The sequence below is a fragment of the Centroberyx gerrardi genome, chromosome 1 (genome assembly GCF_048128805.1).
Source record: "Centroberyx gerrardi isolate f3 chromosome 1, fCenGer3.hap1.cur.20231027, whole genome shotgun sequence".
NCBI lineage: Eukaryota > Metazoa > Chordata > Actinopteri > Beryciformes > Berycidae > Centroberyx > Centroberyx gerrardi.
In genome coordinates, this window is record NC_135997.1 from 28,387,634 (window position 1) to 28,414,012 (window position 26,379).

The following is a 26,379-nucleotide window of genomic DNA, read 5'->3' on the forward strand; positions in this document are numbered from 1 at the left end:
CTTCTTTTTTTTTAAATGAACTAACCATCCAGCCTTAGAGCTATGATTGCCTATGATTAATTAACATCCTTTATGCTAAAATGTTAGCATGCGTACCGGACAGACCTAGAGACACAGAGATCATTTTGGTACCGATCCTCTCATCATATATTGGGTGTAGTGACCAATGGGTCAAGTAAAGGGTTCAAGATTGCACATAATGTCAATAACATTAGCTTTGTTTTTCTCTTTACAGTGTCCAGGGACATGAAACTCAATCCACAACAAGCTCCGTTATATGTAAGTATCACTCTTCATGCTACCTTACTTTAAGGCTGCACAATCAGTTGTATGTATGTTATGATTTTAGTTTCCACAATTACAGTAATAATTGTAAAATATTGGCATATCAGAAATATAGAAACATGACTGCCATCAAGATGTTGATATAAGTGTGTATAATATATAATATATTATGTATGTATATGTATAATACACACTTACACGTATAACATATCATTTGTTTTTCAAGTCATCATAATTCATGATCAATTATCATTCATGATTAATAATTACAGTCACTATTTCTAGCAAAAATAATCCAGGTTATCATTTTATCCATAATTGTCAGCTCAACCTTCATAGTACACCAGTCAAATTGAAGTAAGACAGGTATTCTAGAGATAACAGACATTTCAAAAAGTTGTTGACAAACTTTCCCTCTTAAACCAGATTGTCAGACTGCATTGATTGACTGTATGTAGGCTTTTCCTGATATACACCATTCTGTCTTTTTCTCTTATATGGGGGAGAACATTGCATCAAACATCTGCTATTTCTAACCAAAGCAGCTTACTGAACTATGAGTGCGTTACATTTTTAGTATGGTGGCCCCAGTGGGAATAAAACCCCCGGCAGTGTTAGTGCCTTGCTCCATACATTGACATGATGTTTTTCCCTGTCCAAAGAAAGAAGGAGAACAGCATGTATCAGGGCCTGGTTTGTCCTGGCTCCGGTTGTACTGGTGCCAGTGCTGATGGGTTTTGCATGAAGGGAGTTTGAGAGCAGACGGCAACTTGTAGCAGCAAACATGATGCTACTGGCAGCCGTCCACACAGGGAACAGGCATCGATCCACACCTTTGAACCTAATTATTCTTAAAAGGACAACGTCAGGAGTATTTTCCCTGGGCAGATGCCACGCTGGGTGTGTACGTTCATATTTCACGTTGAGGGCGTTTGTCTGACGCTGTTATCCAGATCAATAAGTGAGCAGCTAATGGCAGCCAAGAGTTTGTTGCCTTTGCTCAATGTTCAGGTTGCGGGGGTTGAACATGTGACCTGTTGGTTACTAGAAGCTCTCGCTAACCACAAGGCCGACCTGCCTGCTGAGTTGGTGTTTGATTGAGGTGTGGGTGTGGGTGTGTGCTGCAAAGTTGCTTTTTGTTTAAGAGGGTGTTTGAGGGTTCTTAAGAAGTCTGAAAAAATCTTCAAATTAATTTAATGTCTTAAAAAGTATTAAAAGGTCTTTCTTTGCGCTACATGTCCACTCTTACTGCACGTTCACACTGCGAGCAACAAGTCACCAGAAGTTCATTTCCTATAGAGATGAGCGATCAGGGAAACTCGGCGTGTGTGTGGATGCTCAACAAGCTCGCCGGCTGAGAAAAGTTGGCCACGACCATCAACAGCAATCAACAGCCAATCTGATTTATCTGCTTCCTTGTTTCCCCACTGATATGATTTTGTTGTAGAGACAATTGCCACCTCTCGCCCCACCCACTATCAGAATAGAGCAACTCATCAACCAAGCTGCTCGCAGTATGAATGCCCTGTTAGATTAATACAGAACAGGGTTAGTAGTACAATATGCATCCCATCTGCTTTACTAAACACAGCAGGAACTTGTGTACCTTAATAATTCATTTCCTGTTGTCTTTTTTCTCATTCTGCCCATTTTTAGGAGTTCTCATTAGCTGTGTTCAGTCAGAAATAGGCTGGTTTGGCAAACTTTCGTTATTTATTTGGGTTTTTGAATTGGTCTTAAATTCTTTTCCAGGCAGCATTAGAAAGATCTTAAAAAGTCTTACATTTGGCTTTGTGGAACCTGCATACCTTGATGAGGTACGTGTGTGTGAGAGAGTAGGAGACATTTCTAAGTGTGTGTTTGAGAGTGTGTGAGTAGCTGTATTAGACCCCTATCAGCAGCAGGTGAGGATGGCACACAGGAAGTGAGATAAGTCAGAGAAGTGTGTGTGTGTGTGTGTGTGTGTGTAATGCTAGACTGGCTCACATATTAACCATCCAGACAACCTTATCTGTGATCTACAACCAGACTCTTCAGTGGAACCAGGCAGACAGGCAGGCCTCATTAGACTTTAGATTTTTTGACGCTTATCACAGCAATTTGGAGAGAGATAGCAGGTAGGGGTTAAGTAACAGGCCTGTAATTTTACCTTTAAAATATATATTTATGTGGCTCTCTTATCCAGAGTCACTTAGGTCAACAGCAGAATTAGCTTCAATTACTAGATCACCAACATTACAAGCAGCCAATAGAAAGGAGGTCAAAGGTCAGGGCCTTGGTGTCCTTACAATATTCCAGTGACCATAGAATGAGCGTGTAAGGGAGAAGTGTTCGGTAAAGAAGCAGAGTAAGAGCTAAGGAAACAGATAGAGGTTTTTTAGAGAGCAATTAGAGGGAGTAGGCAGGGGATGTGATTCACTGGGTAGAGGAAGACTTAAGGAACCTCTTTTAAAAGATGAGTTTTCATCTGACAACAGAAGATGAGGAGAGACTCTGTTCTGACTGTGAGTGATTAGAGCCTCCAGTTTTAGATTCTACATTTACATTCTTGGCATTTAGCTGACATTCTTATCCAGTGAAGTACAATGAAATGAGCAGGTAGGGGTTCAGCGTCTTGCTACCGGGCGCTACCACAGGACACACATCAGTTGTGGTGATTGAACCTGTGACCTTTTTGTTGCGTGTTGGTCTCTAACTGCTCTGCTACGGGGGCAGGTGGAGGCTCTAGATGCCTTTGTAAGTTGGAGGGGAAGAAGGAGGAGGATGAATGTCTGGACTCCAGCTACACCCCTTGAGAGGAGATCTCACACACACAGATGCACTCACTTCTACACACACTCACATCTCTCTAAATTGAAGCTGCACTAGGCAAGATTTTTATTCATGAATACGCCCGTCTTATCAGCTTAATTCATCTCTTGTCTTTATGGTTCAAAACAGAAATGAATGCTATTTCCTTTAGAAGAATCCTCTTTTCTGTTGCCCCCCCCCCCCCTCCACAGGGAGGTCAGAGGTCAGGGTCAGCTATAGAACAGCAGCTCTGGAGCTGGTAGGGATTCAATGTCTTGCTCAAGAACACTTCAGCAGGGTGGGGGTTTGAACCTGGGTCTTCTGGTTGAAGGACGGTCTGTCTAAACATTAGACCGCCCTGCTTCACACAGATAGACAGAGAAAGAGAGAGAGACAGGCACACAGGGACATACACACACACATATGCAAAGGGTTGGGGGTTGGGTTCGGAGCCTCCAGCTGTTCTTTTGATGTTGCTTCAAAGCCGCCTGTTCTCCTGTTGAAACTCCATGATTAGCAGGTCAATACACCAGCAGGTCACTGACTGCGATAAGTACTTATTACCAGCAGAGAGCACAGTCATACCGGCGTGGCCTACGGGGAAACACATCTATTTGTGCCTGTGTTACATGGCTTAGAAATCACCCAGTTTGGTTTTCTGGATTAGCCGGACACACAGGAGCTCGCATTACTTTGTATTCCAGTCATTATTATCATAATTATTAAACCTGCAAGGCAACAACCCGATCACATTCGGTTTGATAAACAGCGGAGCTCCATAATCTCTCAACAGTGGATATTGGTGTAAGTTTGTGTGTGTGTGTGCGTGTGTGTGTGTGTGTGTGTGTGTGTGTGTGTGTGAGTATTTTGCAGTACACTCTGCAGGAGGTTGCTGTGTGCAGCGGTGCTTCCTGTCTTCTCCAGCAGATGTTTCACATCTCTGTTTCTCTGCACCCCCATCCCACACACACACACAACCTGCCGCCACATTTGCCTCCAAGGGGACTGATAATGAGTTTCTTCTTTCCATTTATATTCCAGTCATTTATCTGTCTCTCTTTCATCCGGAGACACTTCCAATGAGGTCAACAGCAGAATACGCTTCAATTCCTAGATCACCAACGTTACAAGCAACCAACAGGAAAGAGGTCAAGGGTCAGAGGTCACAGCATGCAGATAATATTCCTGTGAGCCTACAATGATTATGGATGATAGAGAAGTGCTATGGAAAGAAATAGGAAGTAGAAAGAAGAGATTTTCTTACACTTTTAGTCTTTTAGAGGGAGAGTGGGGACGTGGAGTATTATGTTTCCTGTGCACATGCTTTTATGAAATGTATCCTTTATTGAACATGTTTCTAGGTCATTAAAATCAAATCCAGTCGCTCATAATGTTGTTCATGATAAGATTGTGTATTAATTTAGACAAAATAACAGTAGAGTTAGTGTGCAGGATGCAGTAGGCTGGTGTCGTGACCGAGGTGATTTACCATCCGCCTTCAGTCGCGGAGAGAAAACCACTTCTTCTTCTTTTGCTTCTCCTTTGTTCGTAGTGAGGATGTGGAACTCATTTCACACTAATACGTCTTCATTTTCATATGGAGTGCAAACTCACAAATCCACTGAGGTACCACTCCGTTCGGCGGCACAAAACTCTAATTTCCAATCTGGGCTCACAGTAAAAGATGAGTTTTTAATGGAGAGAATGTCATGCCTGGTGGCTTCCACACATCTACAACTCATTTACGCTAGTGCCTCTGCTCTGCTTGTTAAAGCTCAGACTCTCCTTGCATAGCAAAACCTGCCTCCTCCACGCTGCAATTACAAGTCAATGTATTCAGTCCCGGCTCTCAGAAGGTGACTGCAGGCTGTTTCTCTTCCTGTGGGCTCTGGGCTATGTGGTCGCCTTTGAACATTTCATTTTTTCCCCCATGTTGCTCGGCAGCAGTGGCTTGCCAAACAGAGAGTTGATGAGCCCAAGGCTGCTGGTTAGCCCTCCTGCTGTCAACCTGCTGATCCTCCTCTATGGGAACAAGGCCCTGGGGCTACCGCTTTATAAGAGGAGGAGGAAGCACCTTTAACCCCCGACTGTTTTGCTCTAAACACCAACCATCGCTGCCGCCGCCTCAGACTGCTCATGTTGGACCAGGCTTGTATAAAGATGGCGACCCTGGTCAGATTTAATGAAGAGAAATGTCCCATTGTCCCTCTCCGGTGTCAACAGGCAGTCCCCCAGTGGAAAGCAGCTGATGTTGAACAATATTCCTCTTCTTCGCGGGTTGTCCTCCTCCGTCTGTCCTCAGATGACACCACATCATTCCCCACAACACTCAGGCATAACACAGCTGAATGTAACTTTAGAAAAAGACTGGAGTTGCACAATAAACTGTGTATAATCTTATTTCACACTATTGGTTTCCACAATTTAATCATAGAATATTAGCTCATCGTCAGTATTGAAACACCTCATTTCTTTTAGAAAGTCCACTGTAGCTGAAAATAGTCAAGCTGTTGATACAAATTGATGTTAAATTGGAATAAAATAACTTGGTTCCTCAAATCATCAAGGTTAATAATTGTTAGAGAAGTGGGCTAATGACTTGAAGCTCCCTCGAATTTTGAATCCTTGGACCTGCTGGGAAAACCACCAGTAGAAGACTGTGGTTGTACTGGGCAGCTCCCAGTGTGAATGTGCGGAACTGTATGAATATGAAGCAGGGTATAAAGGTTAAAAAGCTGACTTTATTTTTATTGGGAAATAAAAAAAGAGCTAATAGAGAGTGTCAGCTTTCAGCCAGCTGGCCTCCTCATGTTAATAAGTCCTGTGTTTTATTGTTAAATCCTCCTCTTCCTCAGCAGCTGTCTGAATCTGACTGACCTAGCTGAGTGAGTTGGCAGGAATTGAAGCTCCTTCATGTCTTATCAGTCTGCCTGTCTGCTGGCTGTCTGTTTGTTTGTTAATGGTGCGATGTGTTGCATTTTAACATCAACAAATCATTACCACATTAACTTTGAGACATTAGTATAATTGCTGTAAACAAACGCGACCAGCAGCGAGAAGATTGGCAGCCTCTACGCTGCATTTTACATCGTGTGCCTCTGGGTCGGATTTGGTGGGAAATCTGCTGGATTGCTTTAGGGCACAAGAAAGGAACTGTTTTACTTTGTAGGTAATACACAGATTTATTCCAGTTCCACTATTCTAACTGCATAGTCTTAACATCACATTAGCTTATCTCGTCAGAATGCATATTGGCTGTTATCGGCCCTTATCCTTCTTCTTGCTCTTCAAAACAAATGCATGCTGACTGATGCCAGAGAAGGGGAGGGAGGGGGGACATGCGGTCTTAATTGTGAGAAACAGAGAATGCTACACGTAGCACCTTTAAATCACAAAAACACACACTGTCATGTCCTGCATTTTAACAAATGAGCTATATATTTAAGCAAATATATTGATGTCTTTCTTTGTTTCTGTCTTGTCCCTTCTTTTTTCTGTCATTCTGTCTTTTATTGTTCTTTCTTTTCATTTGTATCTCTCTCTGTCTCTCTCTCTCTCTCTCTCTCTCTCTCTCTCTCTGTACAGGGGAGGTGTGTTATCTCAGTGCAGCTCTGTGATGAAGAGCTGGCTGAGGATGAGGACGGTGTGGACTACTTCCTGCTGTTTGCTGGCAGCACCCAGAGGCACCTGACCAGCACCCTAAGGAGCAGCCATGACACCCTGCAGGCGCTGTGTCCTGGTAAGCCTCCCCACCCACAATCCCTTGCAGCTTGCTTGTCAGCCACCTCCAGTGGACCTGTGGGAAGGCAGCTCCACATACAGTGCTTCATTTATGATGAATCTGTTTTTAATTCTGCCTTTATGTTCATCAGTTTCACTGGCCTGACATTCCTTATTATACTTTACTTTTATTTAACCAGGTTTAATCAACCCATTGAGATTAAGAGCCTCTTTTTCCACGGAGACCCAGCTGACAAATATAAAAGTTGCAGACCAATACCATAGAACAATATATAGAGTCAGAATACAGTCAAAGTCCTCCGAAAGAAGGAGCAACATAAAGCAATATATAAAATCAGAATACGATCAAGTGAAGACAAAGTCAAATCTTTATTGGCTAATCTTTTATATTGGTGCGTATGATCATGTGCTATAGCCCAAAATTCACACTAAGGGCTGTCTGCACTCAATAGGATGCCAAATGTCATAAACTGTTCGAAAACAATCATTTTAATTTAGCTAAGGATGGTGTTATTCTGCCTTCCCACCACACAGAACGCCTGAGATGAAAGTCCTCATCACTAGTTAGTGTTACAGGAGAGTTTAGTCCCATTAATGAACGGTTAATCATCTACCAACGCCATCCTCATCTTTTTACTCATCTATCGTTGTGTAGAGACAGAAATCACCTCCCTTTGGTTTTTCTAGAGCCTGCTGCATTCAGTTCTCCTCTTGGAGCAAATCCCATTCATTCTACATTTACATTTAAGGTATTTAGCCAATGCTCTTTCCAGAGAGACCTCCAGTGAGGTCAACAGTAGAATAAGCTACAATTCCTGGATCACCCACATTACAAGTAACCAGTAGTAAGGAGGTCAAGAGTCAGAGGTCACAGCAGACACAGAAAATGAGCTAAGGAGTCAGGTAGAAGGGATATTTTTTTCCTTCCTCATGTTAGGTGTCAGCTTTCCAGACAGGAAGGAAGAAGGCAGAACATGTTAAACTGCGTTATCTCGTTAAGAGCTCGGCTGAATTGGAGCCATCAGGGGAGGAGGAGGTGTCGCTCTGTCCTCCTACTTACAGATTAGCTCTGCTTCACTGCCCCCTCCATCAGGCCTGACGGACATCCACAGGACTGGGCTTGTGACCGACCAGAAGGTTGCTGGTTAGACTCCCCAGATGGCCTGGGGACGTCAGGGCAGGGGAACTGAATTAGTAGCTCATCCACTAGGACCGAGGTGCCCTTGAGCAAGGCACTTGAGCCTCAGTTACTCCAGTGGAGCTGCTCAGTGGCCGACAGTAGAAGACGGTGGTTGTAGAGACAACCAAACAACACTCAAATATAGTAAATGTAATGACAGACAGCAGGGAAGGAGATGAATGGAATGGAGTGGCTGGTAAAGTGGGAGTTCAGGTACGTTTTAGGCTGAATAAATGAATGCTGAGTCTGGATTTCAATACTAAGACAGTGTCTGATTCCCTGACAGTGGCAGGAATAATCTTGTTCCGCAGACAGGGGGCGCTGTAGAGGCTCTGCCCCAGCTGGTTTCTTTCCAGTGAGTGGAATGACAAGGAGTCCTGCATCCAAGGAGTATGGCTAGCTTCATATAGAGGAAGTAAATCAGTGATATATTGGGGTGCCATGCCAAGTAATGCCTTGTAAATTAGGAGCAGGGACTTTGTCAGCACTGCAGAGCCTTGATTCCCTGTTAGCTGTGTTTTGACTTTGAGTCTGTGTCTGTGTGGGCTGCAGTCTTCTCTGTTCTCTTCTTTTAAGGCACAGCTGAAAACTCATTTTCATGAACTTCCATTTAACGGATAACTTGTTATTCTCATTATGCTGTTGTGGCGTTAATTTATTTGTTGGTCCAATATCATTTGTGACTTTACTGAATAGGCGTTAATGAGATTATGCCCACATTTCAGTAATAATGATAATATAATAATATTATTTGCCATACAAATAGTATTATTAACGAAACATGGGCCTTAATTAAGTCAGCAGTGCAAGTCTTCCCTTTATTATAACTGATTATTAAAGTTTGGCTCTTTTTATTGTACAGTTTTATGATTTTAAGTTGTTGTTCTTCCTCTTAGGCTCCTAGTCTATTTTTGCCTAGCGGCTGTGTGTGATTATTCCACCACCAAGTGCTACTGGTGCAGAGTAATAACCACTTGAAACACAGGGCTTCATGAATGAAACATTTCTGCAAACAGATTTGATCTTTAATCCCGTTTTAAAGAACATCTTAATGGACATTAATTCACGTTTTCTTCGCAGGAAATTGCTCATAGATACATTCGTTTTTTTTCTGGAAAATATGGCTTGACATCATGAAGTATGAGTTTAATATATCCACAGACCAGCTTGACAGAGTGCAGATTATTATTTTCCTTTTAAGAGGAAAAAGACCTGTGTGTCAATGAAATCCATTGTAAAGGTCACACTCTGTTTTTTTTGTTTTTTTTTCTGGGGCTGAATAAATAGTCAGAAGAGATGGTGAAAATAAACACATAGGTTTGGAAATCTGTATTCCGGATTGGTTTTTGTATTCTGTATGAGTTTTGTATGAACATGCACCTCACTGATTATAGTTAAGCATATTACTGGAAAACAGCATTAAGACTCTCAGTCCTGCCTTGTATCACAGGTCATGGTTTGCCTTTACCAGAACTGCAGTGTTTTTCCCAATAGAGCCATCTGTGGTGTGTTTGGTCCAAAGCTCCTTATTGAAGCTAACCGCTCTCTGGAATGAACACTGGCTGGTACTTTTACTGACAATATGCTTCTGAACCATAGCCATCCAGGTTTGTGTGTGTGTGTGTGTGTGTGTGTGTGTGTGTCCTAGAATAGCTTGTGACAGCTAATATCACAGCAGCATCCAGCTACATCAAAGCCAAGACCTAAAACCCCAGATTCATATTGATTCATTTTCCACTATACACACACACATTGGCATAACATTGACGCAGCATTTTCTTTGGATTTGGGTGTGCTTCCAGTGTTATGTGTCATAGTGATAGTTCCTCAGCTGCAGATATTCTCTCAACCATCAGGCAATGATGTTTTACACAGCACAGTTATTCATTTGTATTAACTTACATCTGAGGGCTGTTTGGACTAGTCATAGTTGAATAGGAATGGAGGAATTTGACCAATTACCACTTATTTTTTAGAAATGTGCACTGCTTGGCTGGATGCAATGCAAACTCAGGTCACATGTTTTTGCACATCCACATGCAGAAGGGTGCAATGCTGCACTTGGCAATCTATCGGATCACGTCTGAGAATGACAGAATGAGAATGAAATTGAGCTTTTGAGTGACTTTGATTTGACTTTGATGGCGCCAACATTAAAAAGCAATTCTGATGTTGTTTTTGAACAGGTCTTGTCCGCTGCACACTTTGCTTCACAGTACTTAAGTTTCTTACTGCTTCCCTCCATTGTTGTTATCGCTGTGACTTCCCTGCACTGTGGCTGTTAGTGTCATCTTGATAGCCACAACCAGCTCACCACTGGCCCATACAACACACCCACAGCAAAGATATGGTATAAAACTTCCCAAACATAATTCTAACCCAAATTTTTCTCCCTCTGCTCCTCCCTCCTCTCTCCGTCCCCTTGCCTCCTGTCTCTGTCCCTGATCCTCCTCCTCTCTCCCTGCAGCCCATGACTGCTGTGAAGAGGTCTGGGTCTCTCTGTGCTCGATCAGCCGGGGTGTCCCTGAGGCCCCCGAGGACCCAAGGGCCCAACCGGGCCGCGTGGCCCTGTTGGCCGAGCATCGATTCTGCTTCGTCCAGGACCTGGCTTTCGACATGGCCCAGTTCCTGGTGAGCGCCTAGTCCAGTCATTTCCATTTCTAAGTCAGCAGTGAAATAACCACAAAAACTGAAGTCTGTCACAGAACGGCAGAAGAGTGGTTGCCAATGGTTACAAAGGACACACCGCGGTCGGAAGAGTGACAATAAAACTTAAGACTGCAATGTTATCACTTCTTTAAGGCCTGTTGGCTCACAATACTGGGTATTATATGAAATGATCTCTTTTCAGCACAGTTTACCAAGCCACAGAAATTAGACATTTGAATTTGCTTCGAAAAAGGGAATCGTGTACAGAAAACTGTTTGCACATGTATTGCAGCTTATTTCACAATCTCACTTTTCAGCTTATTGTTTGTGTTTGTCAACCTCATGCAGCCCTTACTTAGCACGGATAGAAGCGTGTGGATGTGTCTTCCTACATAAACATCTTACATTTGAGACATTTAGTTAATGCTCTTATCCAGAGCGTCTTAAAACGAGTGCATCCAGCAGACTAAGCCTCTGTCCCTCCTCTCTAAAACTTGACTCATCCTTGTAATCGCCCTCCACCCAGGTGAGCACGGCGGGCCGGGCCGACGGCCTGGAGGGGGCGCTGCTGCTGGACGAGTGTCAGATTCCCCTGCAGGAGTGTGAACGTCTGGATGAGAGCCTGGCGCTGGCCCTGCACCACCTCAAACTGCCTCCAGGATGGAGCTTACTGGGGAACAAACTCACCAACAGCACTGGTGAGACTGGAGGACTGGGGGCTGTCTGCATGCTGCATGATCAGAATCACACTCACTTTAATGTCCAAGTGCAATAAAATGTCCAGGAGTCAGTTTTGGTGACACTGATGCATATTGACAACTAACATAATAGTACAGTACATACTGACACACATGGTGCAGGACAACAGACCTCTAACAGACTAACACAGTAGTACAGTACATACTGACACACATGGTGCAGGACAACAGACCTCTAACAGACTAACACAGTAGTACAGTACATACTGACACACATGGTGCAGGATAACAGACCTCTAACAGACTAACACAGTAGTACAGTACATACTGACACACATGGTGCAGGACAACAGACCTCTAACAGACTAACACAGTAGTACAGTACATACTGACACACATGGTGCAGGACAACAGACCTCTAACAGACTAACACAGTAGTACAGTACATACTGACACACATGGTGCAGGATAACAGACCTCTAACAGACTAACACAGTAGTACAGTACATACTGACACACATGGTGCAGGACAACAGACCTCTAACAGACTAACATAGTAGTACAGTACATACTGACACACATGGTGCAGGACAACAGACCTCTAACAGATTAACATAGTAGTACAGGACATACTGATGGTACAAGACAACAGGCCTCTGACAGATTAACATAGTTGTACAGTACATGCTAATATACTATGGATCGGTCCCCCTCCATTTGTTTGTTTGTGCATGCGTCACATGCAATATCTCACCGCTGTGTTCTGACATTTTCAAAATTAAAACTGATTGTCCCAAGCGGGGCACTACAATTACAGGTCAAAACAAGGTGACATATTTGTTACTGATTGGCGCAGAGGGGGACTGCATCATCGGTGCAGGGCGACATGTTTACTGTTGCCTTGTTGCTATTTGTTTGTGTGTGTGTGTGTGTGTGTAAGGCTAAGTATAGAGTTTATTCCACTGTGGCAACAGAACTCATTCCACTGGATGGAAAATATTGACTTTTCTCAATGATTTTATTCATTTCCAAACAACCACAAGCATCATGACTTGGATGACTTATAAGGGCTGATTAATTACAACAAATTTCACAGCACAGCTAGGATTCTTCACAGTTGACATGTGCAAACTCAACCCCAGAGACAGAATAAAAGTTTTAATTTACAAAATGCTATATATGAGCTAAAATGTGATGAACCGTATTAGTTCTCAAGGGGAATTTGAGTCAATTTGAGTAGCAGCAAAGATTAGCATATAGATAAAAATGCAACAAACAAAACATATTGAAATATTAAAATACAGCATATTTGTCATGCTAATGCAGCATTAATCTGACTCCAGTATGTTCAGTATGAACAGCAGCTGGGCGTCCGCGTGCTGCAGCCCGGCCAGACAGCACTTTGGGCTGTGAGAAATGGATTTCTCAGTGCAAAGAAACATACATTTTGTTGAAATTACACCGCCAATTCTCTCCGGCCATTGACTCTGATGGCTTTAATCAGTTAATGCCAGCCAAACGAGCTGATCTGGATGATAAACTCTGGGAGGTAATTGCTCTGTGTAAAGCAGTGTAAACAAGACTTTTGGGAGTAGTTAGAGCACTGCCTCTCCCTCTGGCTGTTGTAAAGATAATAGCTTATGGTTTAACTTCGACTTGGAAATTAGACCAAACCAGCAGAACCAGCAGGATTTTTGAGACAGAATTGTTTAAACAGAAAATGGGGTTGGGCTGAGAAGACTGAATAAATGTCCAGTGGATATCAAAAGTCTGCACACTCACTTCCCACTTCATAGTTTTTATTTACTTGTTTGAGGCCTGAAAATAAAACCCATCAAAGCAAATTTGCATTAATATAAGTCAGAAAAATGTCAGAAATGTTTATTCCTTGCTTCTGTTGGTTACTCTGTCCAAATGAAAAGTCTGATTTGATGGGTTTTCCTTTCATGCCTCAATGCAATAAAAGGGCGTGTAGACTTTTGATATTCACTCTATTCCGAAATGAAGTCTCCACCATTTCAACAAAGTGACACCTACTCTCAAATGATTGACAGCTCAAAACGAAAACCACTTCTGGCACTTTTTAAAGGAAACTGAAGTCCTTAGTTGACAAAAACTAAAACACTTCTGGTAATGATGTTTCCTCAAAAGTGTTCATACATATATAAATTACAGAAATTATAATATGTATTGCAGCTTTTCACTTGTCATTACTGACGGTTCGAATAACATTTCATCCAGCAGAAATGCTCAAGATATTGAGAGTGTGTGAGGCTGTGATGACTTCCTTGCCGTTCAGATATGATCCATGTTATGGCAATGAACAGAGCTCAGTGTTACGGTAGTGGACACACACACACACAGACACACACACAGACACAGCCTGGCGTGCGTTGAAGTCAGTTGTCATGTTGTTAATGTGGAAGGCGGCTTCCTGCTGTGGTGAGTGATGTGTGCTCTAATAGGCTGTGCTTCACAATATGTCACCGCTTCAATACAAGAAGCCCGGTGACGGTGAACTGCAGGGAGGGAAGAGGAGTGCAGCTCCGCTCTCCATTTATCAGATGTGTCAGATGATGGATAGCAGCGGACTATAGGTGGAGGTGACGCCGGTTTATCTCAGTCATCCTTCACGCTGTTGACACACAGCAGTCACTGATCTCGCCACACCGCACAGGTTATTGTCCCGAGGGAAATTCACTTCACCTGGCCGGCACAAAAGAACAGCGCATGGCGGCGACAACGGCGAACAACAACAACAAACGAACAGTTACCAACATTCAGTTTACCTCTCTTTACATCTTTAGGACATAAATGCATAGTGTATATCATAGTAAGTAGTATTAAACTGTGTGTAAGTTTTATAAGGATAGGGTGTTTAAGGAAAAAAGACATAAATGAATGCTTTTGTGAAAATAGATGTTTGTTTCTATTGGTGGTTGTTTGCCTGATGATGATCACTGCCCGGAGGCTGTAATTTACGTCTCTTTTATTTAACGCTTCCTCAGTGAATGCAGCTAACAAAATAAAGAAAGCTATTGAATATTTTAGGGATACAAAGTGTATTGAAAACAAGTGCTTCAATAAAGATCTGGTATGGAAGATAATTAATCAGTTAAAACTCCATCATGCTTAGGGTGTGGCATCACTCCAGTAAAATAAGATAAGATGAAACTTAATTGATCTCTGTGGGGAAATTGGGTTGTTGCAGCAGCAAATAATAATAGGATACAGCCAAGAGCAAAAGAAAATAAATAAGAATGCAGCAAATATTAATTACAGCATGTATGCAAGGTGTGCAAAATATCATACAGTAGCATTCTGAGAGATAATGGGAAATGAATGAAATGTATGACGTACAAAAAATATTCGATATATGCATTATACAAGTAAGAAAATTATGAGGATATGAAGAAACAAATCCATTAATTTATGGCATATACAGGATGTGCAAAATCTGCATCCTATTTGCATCACCAGTCCACAGACGGTGCTGCAGCAGGAGCATTGCCAAGGAGCACTGAAGCGGTTCTGCTCATGGTGACCCAACATCCTATTAAGACACTTTATGTTGGTGATTCCTGTATTTTGGCAGATAGCGGTAACTATCCCAGATGCCCCTCCAGCTACATTATGGAAATGTAATTCTCGCGTTGTGCCAGCTTGGTGAAGGAGGAGGAACCGTTGTTGAAACCCAGCAGCAAGGCATTTCCTGCCGCTGGTTGGCATCTCGCACTGCAGTCCGGCCCAACTCGGTTAACTGGAGCATTTAATTTGATCAATTAGCGTGAGGTTTATCAGGGCGGGCTGGCACAGACTGGCCAGCAAGCAAATGGAGTGAAACCTCTCACCAGCAGACACAACCAGCTCTGTGAAATGTTGCAGCAAATGAATAATAAATTATGGATTATCGTACCGCCGATAAACAGAAAAGAAAGTTTATTTTTTGACCATTTCAACTGTTCTGTTGCCATTTTCAATTGTTTTTTCAATCTTCTCCAAAGTCTTTTAACTTTGGATACTGCTTAAAGCTGCACTAGGCAAGATTTGTGTGGAAAAATATCTGTCTAGCTTTCCCACTTATCTCCTGATGCCTTTGTGTCTCCAAATTGACAATTTGATTATGGTCCAGGCAGTGATAGGCCTCTCTCTTCCTACCCGACATTAACATCAACAGAAAAGACAGGGCAGCTCCTTCAGGCCCAGACATATCCTGATGATCTGTCCCAGTCAAAGCAGAGGGAGATTTAATTACACAGATGCTAATTAAGCTGAAAAGATCCCTGGATTTTCTAGCAGCCAGTGAGCCTGGCATTAATGCTACAGGGAGCTGCACCAACAACCTGACAGCCTGCTGCTTTGGCACAAAGATGGATCTCAAATATTGTCTTTGTGGGTGTGTAGGGGAGGATAGCAGTGTTTCATGGTGTTCTTTAGAGTTAGATGATATATGGCATCGATATTAGCCTCTAATTCAAATTCAGATCTGGTCCAGTCAGTGTCATCAACCTCTGATATGATATATATGATGCATTTTGATCTATTAATCTAGTAGTAGTGGTAGTGGTAGTGGTAGTGGTAGTAGTGGTAGTAGTAGTAGTGGTAGTGGTAGTGGTAGTAGTGGTAGTGGTAGTGGTAGTAGTAGTAGTAGTAGTAGTAGTGGTAGTAGTAGTGTTTTACTGTTCAATTGTTTAGATGCTGTTTCAGAGGCTTTTCCACCCTGGCAAGAATAAACACTGAACAATGACAATTTCTGTGATTTTTTTTGCATGAAAATCTTCAAAAATCTTGAATATCGGCACAAAATATTGACTATCGGCAGCTTCAATCCAAAGATGGTGGTATTGGCCTTTGAAAACCCATATCGGTTGAACCCTAGTGTGTGAACTGGCAGAGACAGGCTGTGGTGTTCCTGACAGCCTCAGTCTGTAAAGGTGGAAATGTGATTTACACTGGGACACTGTGGACCCTGTACTGGTTTAATTAGGCGGCACTGTGGTGTTGCTAAGCTGCAGGAAGCGGTGGCATGTCAGCTACTGGATCACAAATTGGCTGCCTGGACAGCAGCACAGTCGTTTTTTTTTTATTTCTTTTTTCTCTCTTTGTCTCGTTTCGTTCTTTCTTTTTTTTAAAATTTTTCTGTTTTTCTTTATTTCTCACAACTTTCTCTCCCTCCATCCCTCCTCCAGATCCGGATCCGCAGGAGACTTTGTTGCACTTCTCGGCGCGTCGAGGGCTGACTCGGGTTGCATTCTTCATGCTGCAGCAGTCCGGAGCCAGAGAAGCCCTGCGATTGGCCAACAAACAAGGCCACACGCCCTCCGCCATCGCAGCACTGCGAGGACACCAACGCCTCCAGCAGCTCCTCACACAGTAAGGACTGACCTGATCTCATAATGATTATCAAAGGCTGTTTTATAATAAAGATAACTTTCTTTATATAGCTCTTTTTAAAGTGAAAGTTATAAAGTGCTTAACAAACAGGCAATGAAAAGAGACAGCAATAGTGAGAAAAGGGGGGAAAAAATGCAGGATAAAACCAAGTCAAATTATGAAAAGGCCTTTTTGTACAAATGGGTTTTGAGAAGTGAATTAAAGGATGACACTGATCTAGCCAGTCTAAGCTCCTCAGGCACGGCATTAGGGCAATAATATCTGACTGCGTTATTGTGATGCATGCAGTTTCCACTTTTGTTGATAGGATTTGTCACATAGCATGCTTAGTTTCAGTTGAAAAGGCTTTTGCTCTAGAATACCTCAGGAAGTTATGCATTTTTCCTCCCTCTCTCTGTGACTTGATTAAGAACCTCTCCTCAGGTGGAAATATGTTGACTTGTCCTCACATCCAGACTGTTTCCACTCTGTTTGACAGTGAGATTGGCTCAGTTTCAGTGAACATTGCCCTCTTCCCTGTACAAACAGCCTGATGTCAGTACATCAGAGGAGAGATGACGTGGTTTCACCAGGTCCTTTAGGACAACGTTGTTTGTCTGCTGTCTTCATTGAACAATAGAAGTATCCCAAGAACATCACCACCAAAGCCACAGCGCGGCCGAGCTTAGCACTTTTAGCTGCAGTCGGATAGTTGAGGGCAGATTGAAAAGTTGTGGGCTCCCAGTATTGTTCCATGGGAATCCAGAGAGATGGGAAACTGTTGCACAACACAAAGGCTTTGTTTTTGACTCCTGTGTCTACTGGCCTGTAGTAATACTTCTCCACAAACCTAACCCTCACCATGTAACCCTATGATGACACACCCACTGCAGCGCTCTCTATACAGAGTATAAGGAGAAGGGAAGTATATGTTGTGATTGCGGTTGTCAGGTATTATCCCGAAAATGTCTTCTTGTGAGTGAGTAATGAAACCAGTGAAACCTCTACAGTTAAGCTGTAGAGGGATGGAAATCTGCTTTGTGCTAAATGGACTGAGACATGGCGTTAAGTGGAAATGGACCCCTTTTATGTCTTTAGCAGTCTACTTATCTGCTGCTGGATAGTTTTCACTTAACTTGGGATGAAGATAGTACAAGCTGAAAGACAACTACCACTTAGTGCGCCAACCCATTGGCAAGCCATGTGTTTAAGTTGCTTCAGAACAGCTCTCTCTTTATGTGTTAGTAATTGCATTTCCCTCATGAAAAGTGAAGTCACTCGCAGCCTAGCTGGTGACCTCAGCCGGCAGGCCTCGGAGCTGAACCACTCCACCCAGTATTACGTAAGCAGATCTGCCTGGCTGGGAGGTGTCTCCCTTTTACACCGCTGTCTTTATGAACAAAACACTGCACATACTGTTACCTTCATCACTGAGAACAAATGCAGCAGAGGGAGGGAATTTTCCTCAGAAAGCTTTCTGATGTGAAATGGTTTTCAAGTGAGGCATTGCAGGATTATTTTACTACTGTAGACATAGGGCAGGGAACTAACTTTTTTGGTCCACCGGCCACAGTGGCTGGTACACCTTAAAATTCACCAGCCACTTTCACTATTTACCAGTCAACAGCATTATTAGAACAGAATAGGACTCCATGTGTTGGTTGATTACCTGCCAAAGCATTTGACCAATGCCTGCTGGTAATTTCTAACCCTCTGCTGACAGCAAAAAATCAACAGCAATGAACCTTGATTGCTGAAGGAAAGGCGGGGGCGGGGGGTGTTGATGTGGTGACATCACAGTTAAACCCCTTTTAAGGCAGTTCGTTACAGTGTTAGCCAATCGCATCACAGAGCTTTCGGGGTGATCTAAGTGTTTGTTTTGCGGCAGGGCTGAGGCGGACAGAGAGACGGACAGAGGGACAGAGACTTTCCAGCCAGTCTCTACAGATGCCAGGGTGGTCTGTCACCTCCCCAGACTGAACACACACACCCTGACGCTGGGCATCTACCCCGGCCGCGACCCCCCGACCCTGCAGAGGAGCGTGGAGCAGCTGCAACACTTGATCTGCCATCTCCATGCCAAGGTGAGTCATGCCACCCTGCCCTTTTAGCATGCTAGCTCCACTTTACCCATGTTGGCTTTATCCAGGAGCGCTTTAACTGTTGACGCTGAATCATTGTTTGCCTTTTCACTGCCCTCATTTTTTTAACCTTCAAGCTTAGTTTGTATGACTGGTGGAACACCTTATGCAACCACAGAGTTGGCGAGTGATAAGAACTACAGAACAGCTCTATTGGTTTCTCTGAGGGAAATGTTTGTCCTGTTCTCTCTGTTCTATAGGGAGTTTCTACACTGGAGCTGCAGTCTGAGTCTCTGCACACAGCTACTGAATGCCGTGACGGTGTAGAAACAGAGACAGCCTGTTTGGAGCGACTACAGCAGCCGATTTTAGCATCAGAGTGCCTGGATACACCAACCCAAGGGAGTCTGATAGAAAACTACCCAGAGGACAGCAGCAATAGTGTTGTTGGTGGTGGAGATGGTGAGGCTGGGAATGCAGAGAGAGACCAGAGACTGTCTCTAAGTCCTCCAACCTCCGAACAACGCCCCCCGGACCATGGCCTCGGCTCCCCAGAGGACTGGGTGTGTCTCAGTCCAAACACTGAGAGAGATTACTGCCAAAAGGAGGAGGAGGTGAGGGAGCAGCCTGTTGTTGCCGACCAGAGTTTGAGCTTGTGTGATAGGAGCGAAGGAGCACAGAGTGGGGCAGAAGGGGAGAGCCTCACTGTGGGAACCCCAGCACCAGCCTGTGGTAAACAGACAGAGGAAACTGATAGAGGGGAGACTGTAATCCGGGAAGGACAGGAGGCCACAGAGGGGAAGGAAAGATCCCAGCAGGAAGCAGAGGAGAGCACCGTCAGGAGGAGGGAGAAGGAGAAGGAGGAGGAGACGGACTTGGAGTCCAGAGATCCGGCACCGCTCAGTAGACACACAACGATTTCAGCCATGGGCCAATCACAGTCATCGGAGAACTCAGAGGCATCGGACACCTCTGACTCAGACATGAAGGACTGCTCCCAGGAAGGGGGGGATTTACAAAAGGAGGAGATGCAACACAGCCAGGAGCTCTGTGACAACCTCTCTTTAGACGAGGAGAAACCAGAGAGCGAAGGGTTAATGGACCTTACCTCAACCCCAGTGGACCTCCCCAACCCCTCTCTGATAGACTGCAGTGATGTAACGCAGGAGGTACTGTCTGAATCTGCTGGTCCATGTCCCATGATAGCGGGCCTCCACGAGGGGGAACCTCCACCAGACATAAACAGCCTGGAACAAAACCAGGAAACAGCTGTTAGGGATTACTCTACGGAGCAACAGTGGGGCTTGGCTGATGGTAGCAGTCATTTGGCTCCAGAAACTGGATGCCATTCTAGGGATTGTACTGGAGCAGCTAGTGGTGAAGAGTTAGATACCTCTGTGTCGACCGGTATAGTTGAACAGGCTGCAGTACCTGGAGCTGATATAGAAAGTACCAGTTTGCCTTTGAATGAACCTGACAACCTTGAAGAAACATCTGTAGAAAGTACAGCAGATTTTCACACTGCGAGTAACTCTATCAACAGTACAGAGATAGATCTAGTCAACTCTGAGGCATCAGCCGAAGTAATGCCCAGCTCAGGTAACGGACAAGCTCACCTGGACTCAGGGACGACTCACAGCCTCTCCAGCGATGAGGAGGACAGTTTCCGATCTGTGGGAAGCTCCACAACAGAAATATTCCAGCCGGCCCTGGAAACCGACAGACCCAACATGGAGGAGCAGGACTTGATTCAAACCAAAATAGCGGAGTTGGCCTCAGTTGGAATCGAAATGGCTGAACAAAATGACATGGAGCATGGTGAAAGCAATGAGCGTTCGCTACCCATGGATCCCGAGCTCCCCTTGGAGCATAGCACTGTCAATGCGCTGACGGTGACGGACTGCAGGCAGGCTGGCACTGAGCCTGAATCACAACTGTCACCAACCCTCCATACAATAGAGCCATTGAGTCCTGAGGGGACAGGAGAGACACTGGCTCCAGAGCTTTCCAAAGAGGATCTGTCGTTAGGCCCGGTGTTGTCAGAGAGCGGGGACACTCCGGCGGTGAAGGTCGGCGAGAATCGATGTGAAACCGTAGAGGCCAACGGCTCCGACCTGAATCTAGAGACCGAGGAAGAGCACTCAGCGGCAGAGGTCACTGCGAGGGTCTTATTTGAACCCAGGCCATCTGTTGCAGAAGGGAGGGAAGTGACTGGCACAGCTGAGGAAGACATTCGGCCCACAGAGACCAGTGAGGCGGCTTCAGCAGAGGAAAGTGGAGAGACAGAGTTGGCGCTACGGCAACGTAGACAGGAAAATTTAGAGATGACAGCAGATGAGAGGTCGATTGAAGCCGATACTGACGAGGGCTTAAGGCACTCTGGGATTCAGATCACTATGTCTTCATCAGAGGACGTCACTCTGGCTTCAGATACTGCAGATGTCACTGCAGCGGGAGCAGAGCCACCTTCACCTGAGGATGGAGCATCCAGTGAACCTCTGGCTGAGGACGTGTTTTCTCCAGAGGAGGTGATGGAAAATCCTCTGGATGCAGTGGATGGAGCCTCAAACTGCCATTCCAGTCCTATCCAAGGTGGGGGAACATTAATTGACTTTATTTCAGTGTGATTTGTTGATTATTTCAGCCTAAGACATCCATACATCGCTGTGCAATATGCGTCTTAAAACCATATTCCTAAACAAACTCAGGTATCATACAAACAAAGTATGCATTTGCCACATACAATCCACCTTTTCTCAAACCTATCTCAAGTCATTTAGAATCATCTGAAATTGAATTTCATACTCAATTTCTCCCAAATCACATGAAGACAGATTCAGTCCTCCTCTGGTGGCCAATGGCAGTTGCTCTCCATAGCTTAAGGCAATGTAGCTGACCTTAACTGTGCACAGAGAGGTCTTTGGCTTCTAGGCAAGTTTTGTGTGACAGCCTGTTATAATATATTGCTATTCTTAACAAGACAATATATAGACATGTTTTGCCTTGCCTGTTTGCTTTGTTTGATGCATGCAGTGGCAAAATGTCCTTTATTCAAGGAACGGGTTGTGGTAGAATGCATTTCTTTAAGATGTGAGATTAGCACAATAATTGTAGCACAACATTGCATGCTGGGACACTGCAATACGTTGGGGCATGTTATGTAACAGGAAATACTGAGATAGTTTATGTTTTTGATACCTTAAGCCATGTGTAGTTTGACAACACTTTTATATTCAGATGTTCTCTTTTGCTCTCTCTGTAACACACACACGCACACACACACACACACACACACACACACACACACACACACACACTCTTGCTATATGCCAGCAGGCACAGTCACATTACCAGTGCATGTGACCAAGTCTCAGGCTCACAGTATTAGTAGGCTGGGTTCGCTAAAACACACACACACACACACACACACACACACACACACACACACACACACACACACACACACTCTCACGGAGCAGGAAGTGAGACTTACAGAGTTTTAAGCTGCCTATCTGAGGTCTCTGTTCTTTTAAATGAGCTTCCAGCGCCTGCAATTTTCACTCATCAGGAATAATTGTGCTGGACCCAAGTCCAATAAAGAAAGGTCAAGCACAAGATTGGTGTTGTGCGTCACATAGAGAATAGGGAGTCATTATGAAGGGGGAGGGGGTATATTTACAGCCTGACCGTGGCCTAACAACAGGTAATCAGACGCTCAGAGTTATGGAGAAAGGCCATTGAAAAAGCTTTCTGATTTTTTCATGATCTGGAAATAAAGATTTGAACTTCTATTTCTGATTCCCACAATTGTTAAAAAAACATCTAATAGGCTGTTTTCAGAATGTGTTCTCTTGTTTTTATCAAAAGTCATTTTGGGGACTTTTCTTCCCCAGCTCATGTTTACTTACATGAGCTGAGCAAGCTATATTTTTTTAATCCATCTCAGATAGGAAGTCAGAATTATACCCTCTCTGGACCATTTGGTCTTTTATCATTCAATAATGCTGAATTCACTTCACTTCAAAACTTTATTGTCCCTTAAGGGAAATTTGGTTTGCAGGCAGGTTTTAATAATATAAACACATACACAGTCACAGCAGTATACTGTATAGACAAATAGTAATTGATAGTAAGAGCAGTTTTTATATGGACCCAAGATGCTACATCATTACACAAGCAAACTAATGAGTCTATTTGCAGTGAGGATAAATTAGTTCTTTTACTCTTGAGTTTAGGCACTCTGAACACTTGTTATTACTTCTCATTGACAGAGAGTTTGCTGTTGGAATGATTGTATTGTGTTGTGTACATTTCTCCAGAGATGGATGTTGCCATGTCTGAAGACATGATGGATGGTCCAGGGGAGGAGGAAGACTCTTCCACGGTAAGCTTCAGGCCTCTACAACGTTGATAAGCCTCACGCTCTGCTCTATCCTAGGGTTTGATAAGCAACCTTTTGTATGTTGAATCTAGATCTATTGTAGAGACACTGTCAGTGTTGACTGGGTGTTCCTGGGCCCTCTGGAGGTGCTGTGGGGTTAATTCACCCAATCATCTGTGAAGGGAGGAGTCAACTTGATAAACCCTATGACATATCTGCACCACTTCCCTTTAACATCCAAACCAGGTTTCTTTAGAGATTACATTTAATAGCACAAGGGATACATCACATCATTTGGATTGGTAACTGTTATCTTGTCAGAAATCAGGTTAGATGTGTTTACTGCCTGCAATAGATGTGGCAGTTTGATTTGTTTCTATAGAGTTCAAGTGAACGACTGAGCTACTGCTTATTATCAACTTCCCACAAATGAAATATTGCTGATTCCCTTCATGGAAGTGAAAGATGGAAGATATCCATCATTTCACTACTGCAGAGAGAGTCAGTGTGATGTCCCAGTTGAATTGACTCTTTGGTTGGTTTTAATGTTGGTGTGGTTTAGGAATTTAAAGTTATTCTACTGTTGCACTCATTGTAAGTCACTCTGGATAAGAGCATCGGCTACATGCCCAAATGTAACTGTAAAATGTACATACAGCATACATAGGTCATCATGGCGGCAAGGTAACTCAGTGGGTAGAAAGACTGTTCTGTAGCCTAAAGACCACAGGCCTGCAAAGGACAAACATCCTATGCATTTCTAATGTATTGTTGTTTCGTCATGAATTGTCATGTTTGTAGTTTTTGCACAATTTCTTCTTCAGCAATAGAAAAATACTGGAGTACTAAATGTTGGGTATGGGTAGAAAGGAAGGGAGGATTTGCTCCCAAGCAGCATCAGATGGTTTAGGAAGCTGTCTGGAACATCTTTACCTCTGAGGAAAGAAACTGCTGTGTCTTTCAATTTGGAAATTGCAGCCATCCATATTTTTCTGTTGTGATAATTACAGCCATGCATGTGTCAATCAGCAACCATGGGTCCTGTTGAAGTGTCCTGTAGTAAGACCCCTACCTCAGCTAAAAGCCTACAATGTAAAATGCAATATCCGATATCCAAGGTCTTTACTTGTCCTGTGGGAGACTCTGTTTGTCACGTTATTCTGTTATGTTGGCCGCTGACTCCCTGCAGTTCATTCACTCTCAGCTCAGCCACCGAGCACATGGATGTGATCTCCACTAGACGAGGCCTTACTCTGAAATGTTGCTGACTGATGGATTCCTCAGCAGCCATAGACTAGAGTGGCTTTGCTTATTCCTGGGTTGTGGTCTAGGTCGCCGGCTTGTTCTGAATGCCAGATGTTAGTCTGCAGGAAACGCAGGCCGTCTGCAGGACAGGGGGGTCGCCAGCAGAGGGCGACGTGGCCTTAATGCCTTCGTGGGAGATTCCCCTCTTCAACAGAGAGAGAGAGAGAATTTAATGACCTGCCATTTGATCCAGTTGAAATGTCCTGTAATTTCTGTGATCTGGAGGCAATTTGGAGCCATGCTGGTGTTGAACAAACTGCAGCAGGAGTGGAGGTGAGGAATATTCCCCACTCATACAGGAGACACCTTAAAAACCCAGTTTATCTTATTTGTACAGCAATAATACATAGATGCAAAGTGATTTAAATAGATTGATACAAAATATACTACTACTACTAATAATAATAAACAATAATAACCTTAACTATATAAAGCACTTATCTAAAAGCAGAGTTTACAAATGCTTTACAGAATGACATAAAAACAAGAATGTTAAAATACATAATGAGGAGATAAAAATAAGAAGCACAATCAAGAGAAAATGCATTTAAACAAGATTAAATAAATATGTAAAATGTAATCAGATTAAAAGAAAACCTAAGAAACAAAACGAGATTAAAAGTGGGCAAGATCATAAACAGTCACATAAAAGTGCATTTTAAGAAGTGATTTAAAAGATGATAATGAACCAGCAAGCCTAATACAGTGCTAAACACAAAGGAAGAAGACCCGCAATTACCAATCAGCTACAGGTGAGATAAAAACAAAACAAGAACAAAGGGGTCTATTAAAACATCTCAACAACACCAAAAACTCCAGACAACAGCAAAGAAAAAACTGGACTGGATAACAGAATGTAAATGACAGTAGACACAGCAGGGTGGGAATCAGATCAACTAGATGCATGAGACGACAAGCAAGGTTAATGATATAATTAAAATAATGAAGCGCTTGTCAGTGTTCTGACAGTTAGAAAGCAGATCATTTCAGCTTGGGTTGACTTAACTTGAGTTAACTCTTTCTTGTACAGTATGGCGTCTTCTACATTTGATGTTTTGGAACAACTTGCAGTGAGTGAGCAGGTAGGGGTTCAGTGTCTTGCTCAAGGACACTTCAACAGGACACATGGACACATTGCTTAACCTGTGACATGGTGCTGTTTGCTCTCTCTTCATACAGAAGTGAAAACCTCAACAGGATGAATCATTTTTGTCTTTACTGATATGACAGCAGAGAAACGCAGCACAGTGCAGCTAGCTGAATATCTTCATGTTAACCAAACTGTTGTCCTTCATCACTGAGGGGTGAAATGCTGCTTCACCTTTGTGTACTTTTGCATGTGTGTGTGACATGTGCTTATGTGTGTGTCTATGTACACGTGCAATTTTTTTATATATGCATACATGCCTTTGTGTGGGCATGCATCTGTGTGTGTGTGTGTGTGTGTATGTGTGTGTGTGTGTGCTTCCAGGGGAAAATGTGGAAGTGTTTACTCTGGGAGGTCAGGACAGAGAAGAAGGGGCGGAGCTCTGAGAACAGGAAGCCATGTGGCTGTGTGTGTGTGTGTGTGTGTGTGTGTGTGTGTGTGTGTGTGTGTTTTGGTCGGTAGGCTATATGTGCGCCATATGTTTCCTATGTATGTGTACATTTTCGTGCAAGTGCATTTATAAGAGAGAGAAAATTGGTGACAGAGGGACTAAGAGAATAAGAATAGAAAGAAAGAGAGAGACATTGGTTTGGCAACATTGGTTTCTTCCCTGTCAGGCCAATAAAACAAACTGACACACAGAGAGAGAGAGAGAGAGAGAGAGAGAGAGAGAGAGAGAGGTGTATGTTCAGTTAGTAGTTCAGGCCATGTGACTGAGCAGCTCTGTTTAATATGAATGCTTACGTGTA

The 26,379-nt window shown here is 43.5% G+C and overlaps 1 protein-coding gene across 1 annotated transcript in view; it reads left to right on the forward strand.

The window, feature by feature from the left end:
* Positions 1–239: 239 nt before the first annotated feature.
* LOC144538482 (uncharacterized) overlaps positions 240–26,379 on the forward strand; it is a 36,754-nt gene continuing 10,614 nt past the window's right edge. Inside the window, exons 1-8 of the mRNA XM_078282612.1 lie at positions 240–279; positions 6,661–6,814; positions 10,464–10,627; positions 11,172–11,343; positions 16,533–16,716; positions 18,605–18,800; positions 19,058–21,389; positions 23,117–23,181. Coding sequence (XP_078138738.1) covers positions 247–279; positions 6,661–6,814; positions 10,464–10,627; positions 11,172–11,343; positions 16,533–16,716; positions 18,605–18,800; positions 19,058–21,389; positions 23,117–23,181 — 3,300 coding nt within the window. The 5' untranslated portion in view covers positions 240–246. The remainder of the gene's footprint in view (positions 280–6,660; positions 6,815–10,463; positions 10,628–11,171; positions 11,344–16,532; positions 16,717–18,604; positions 18,801–19,057; positions 21,390–23,116; positions 23,182–26,379) is intronic.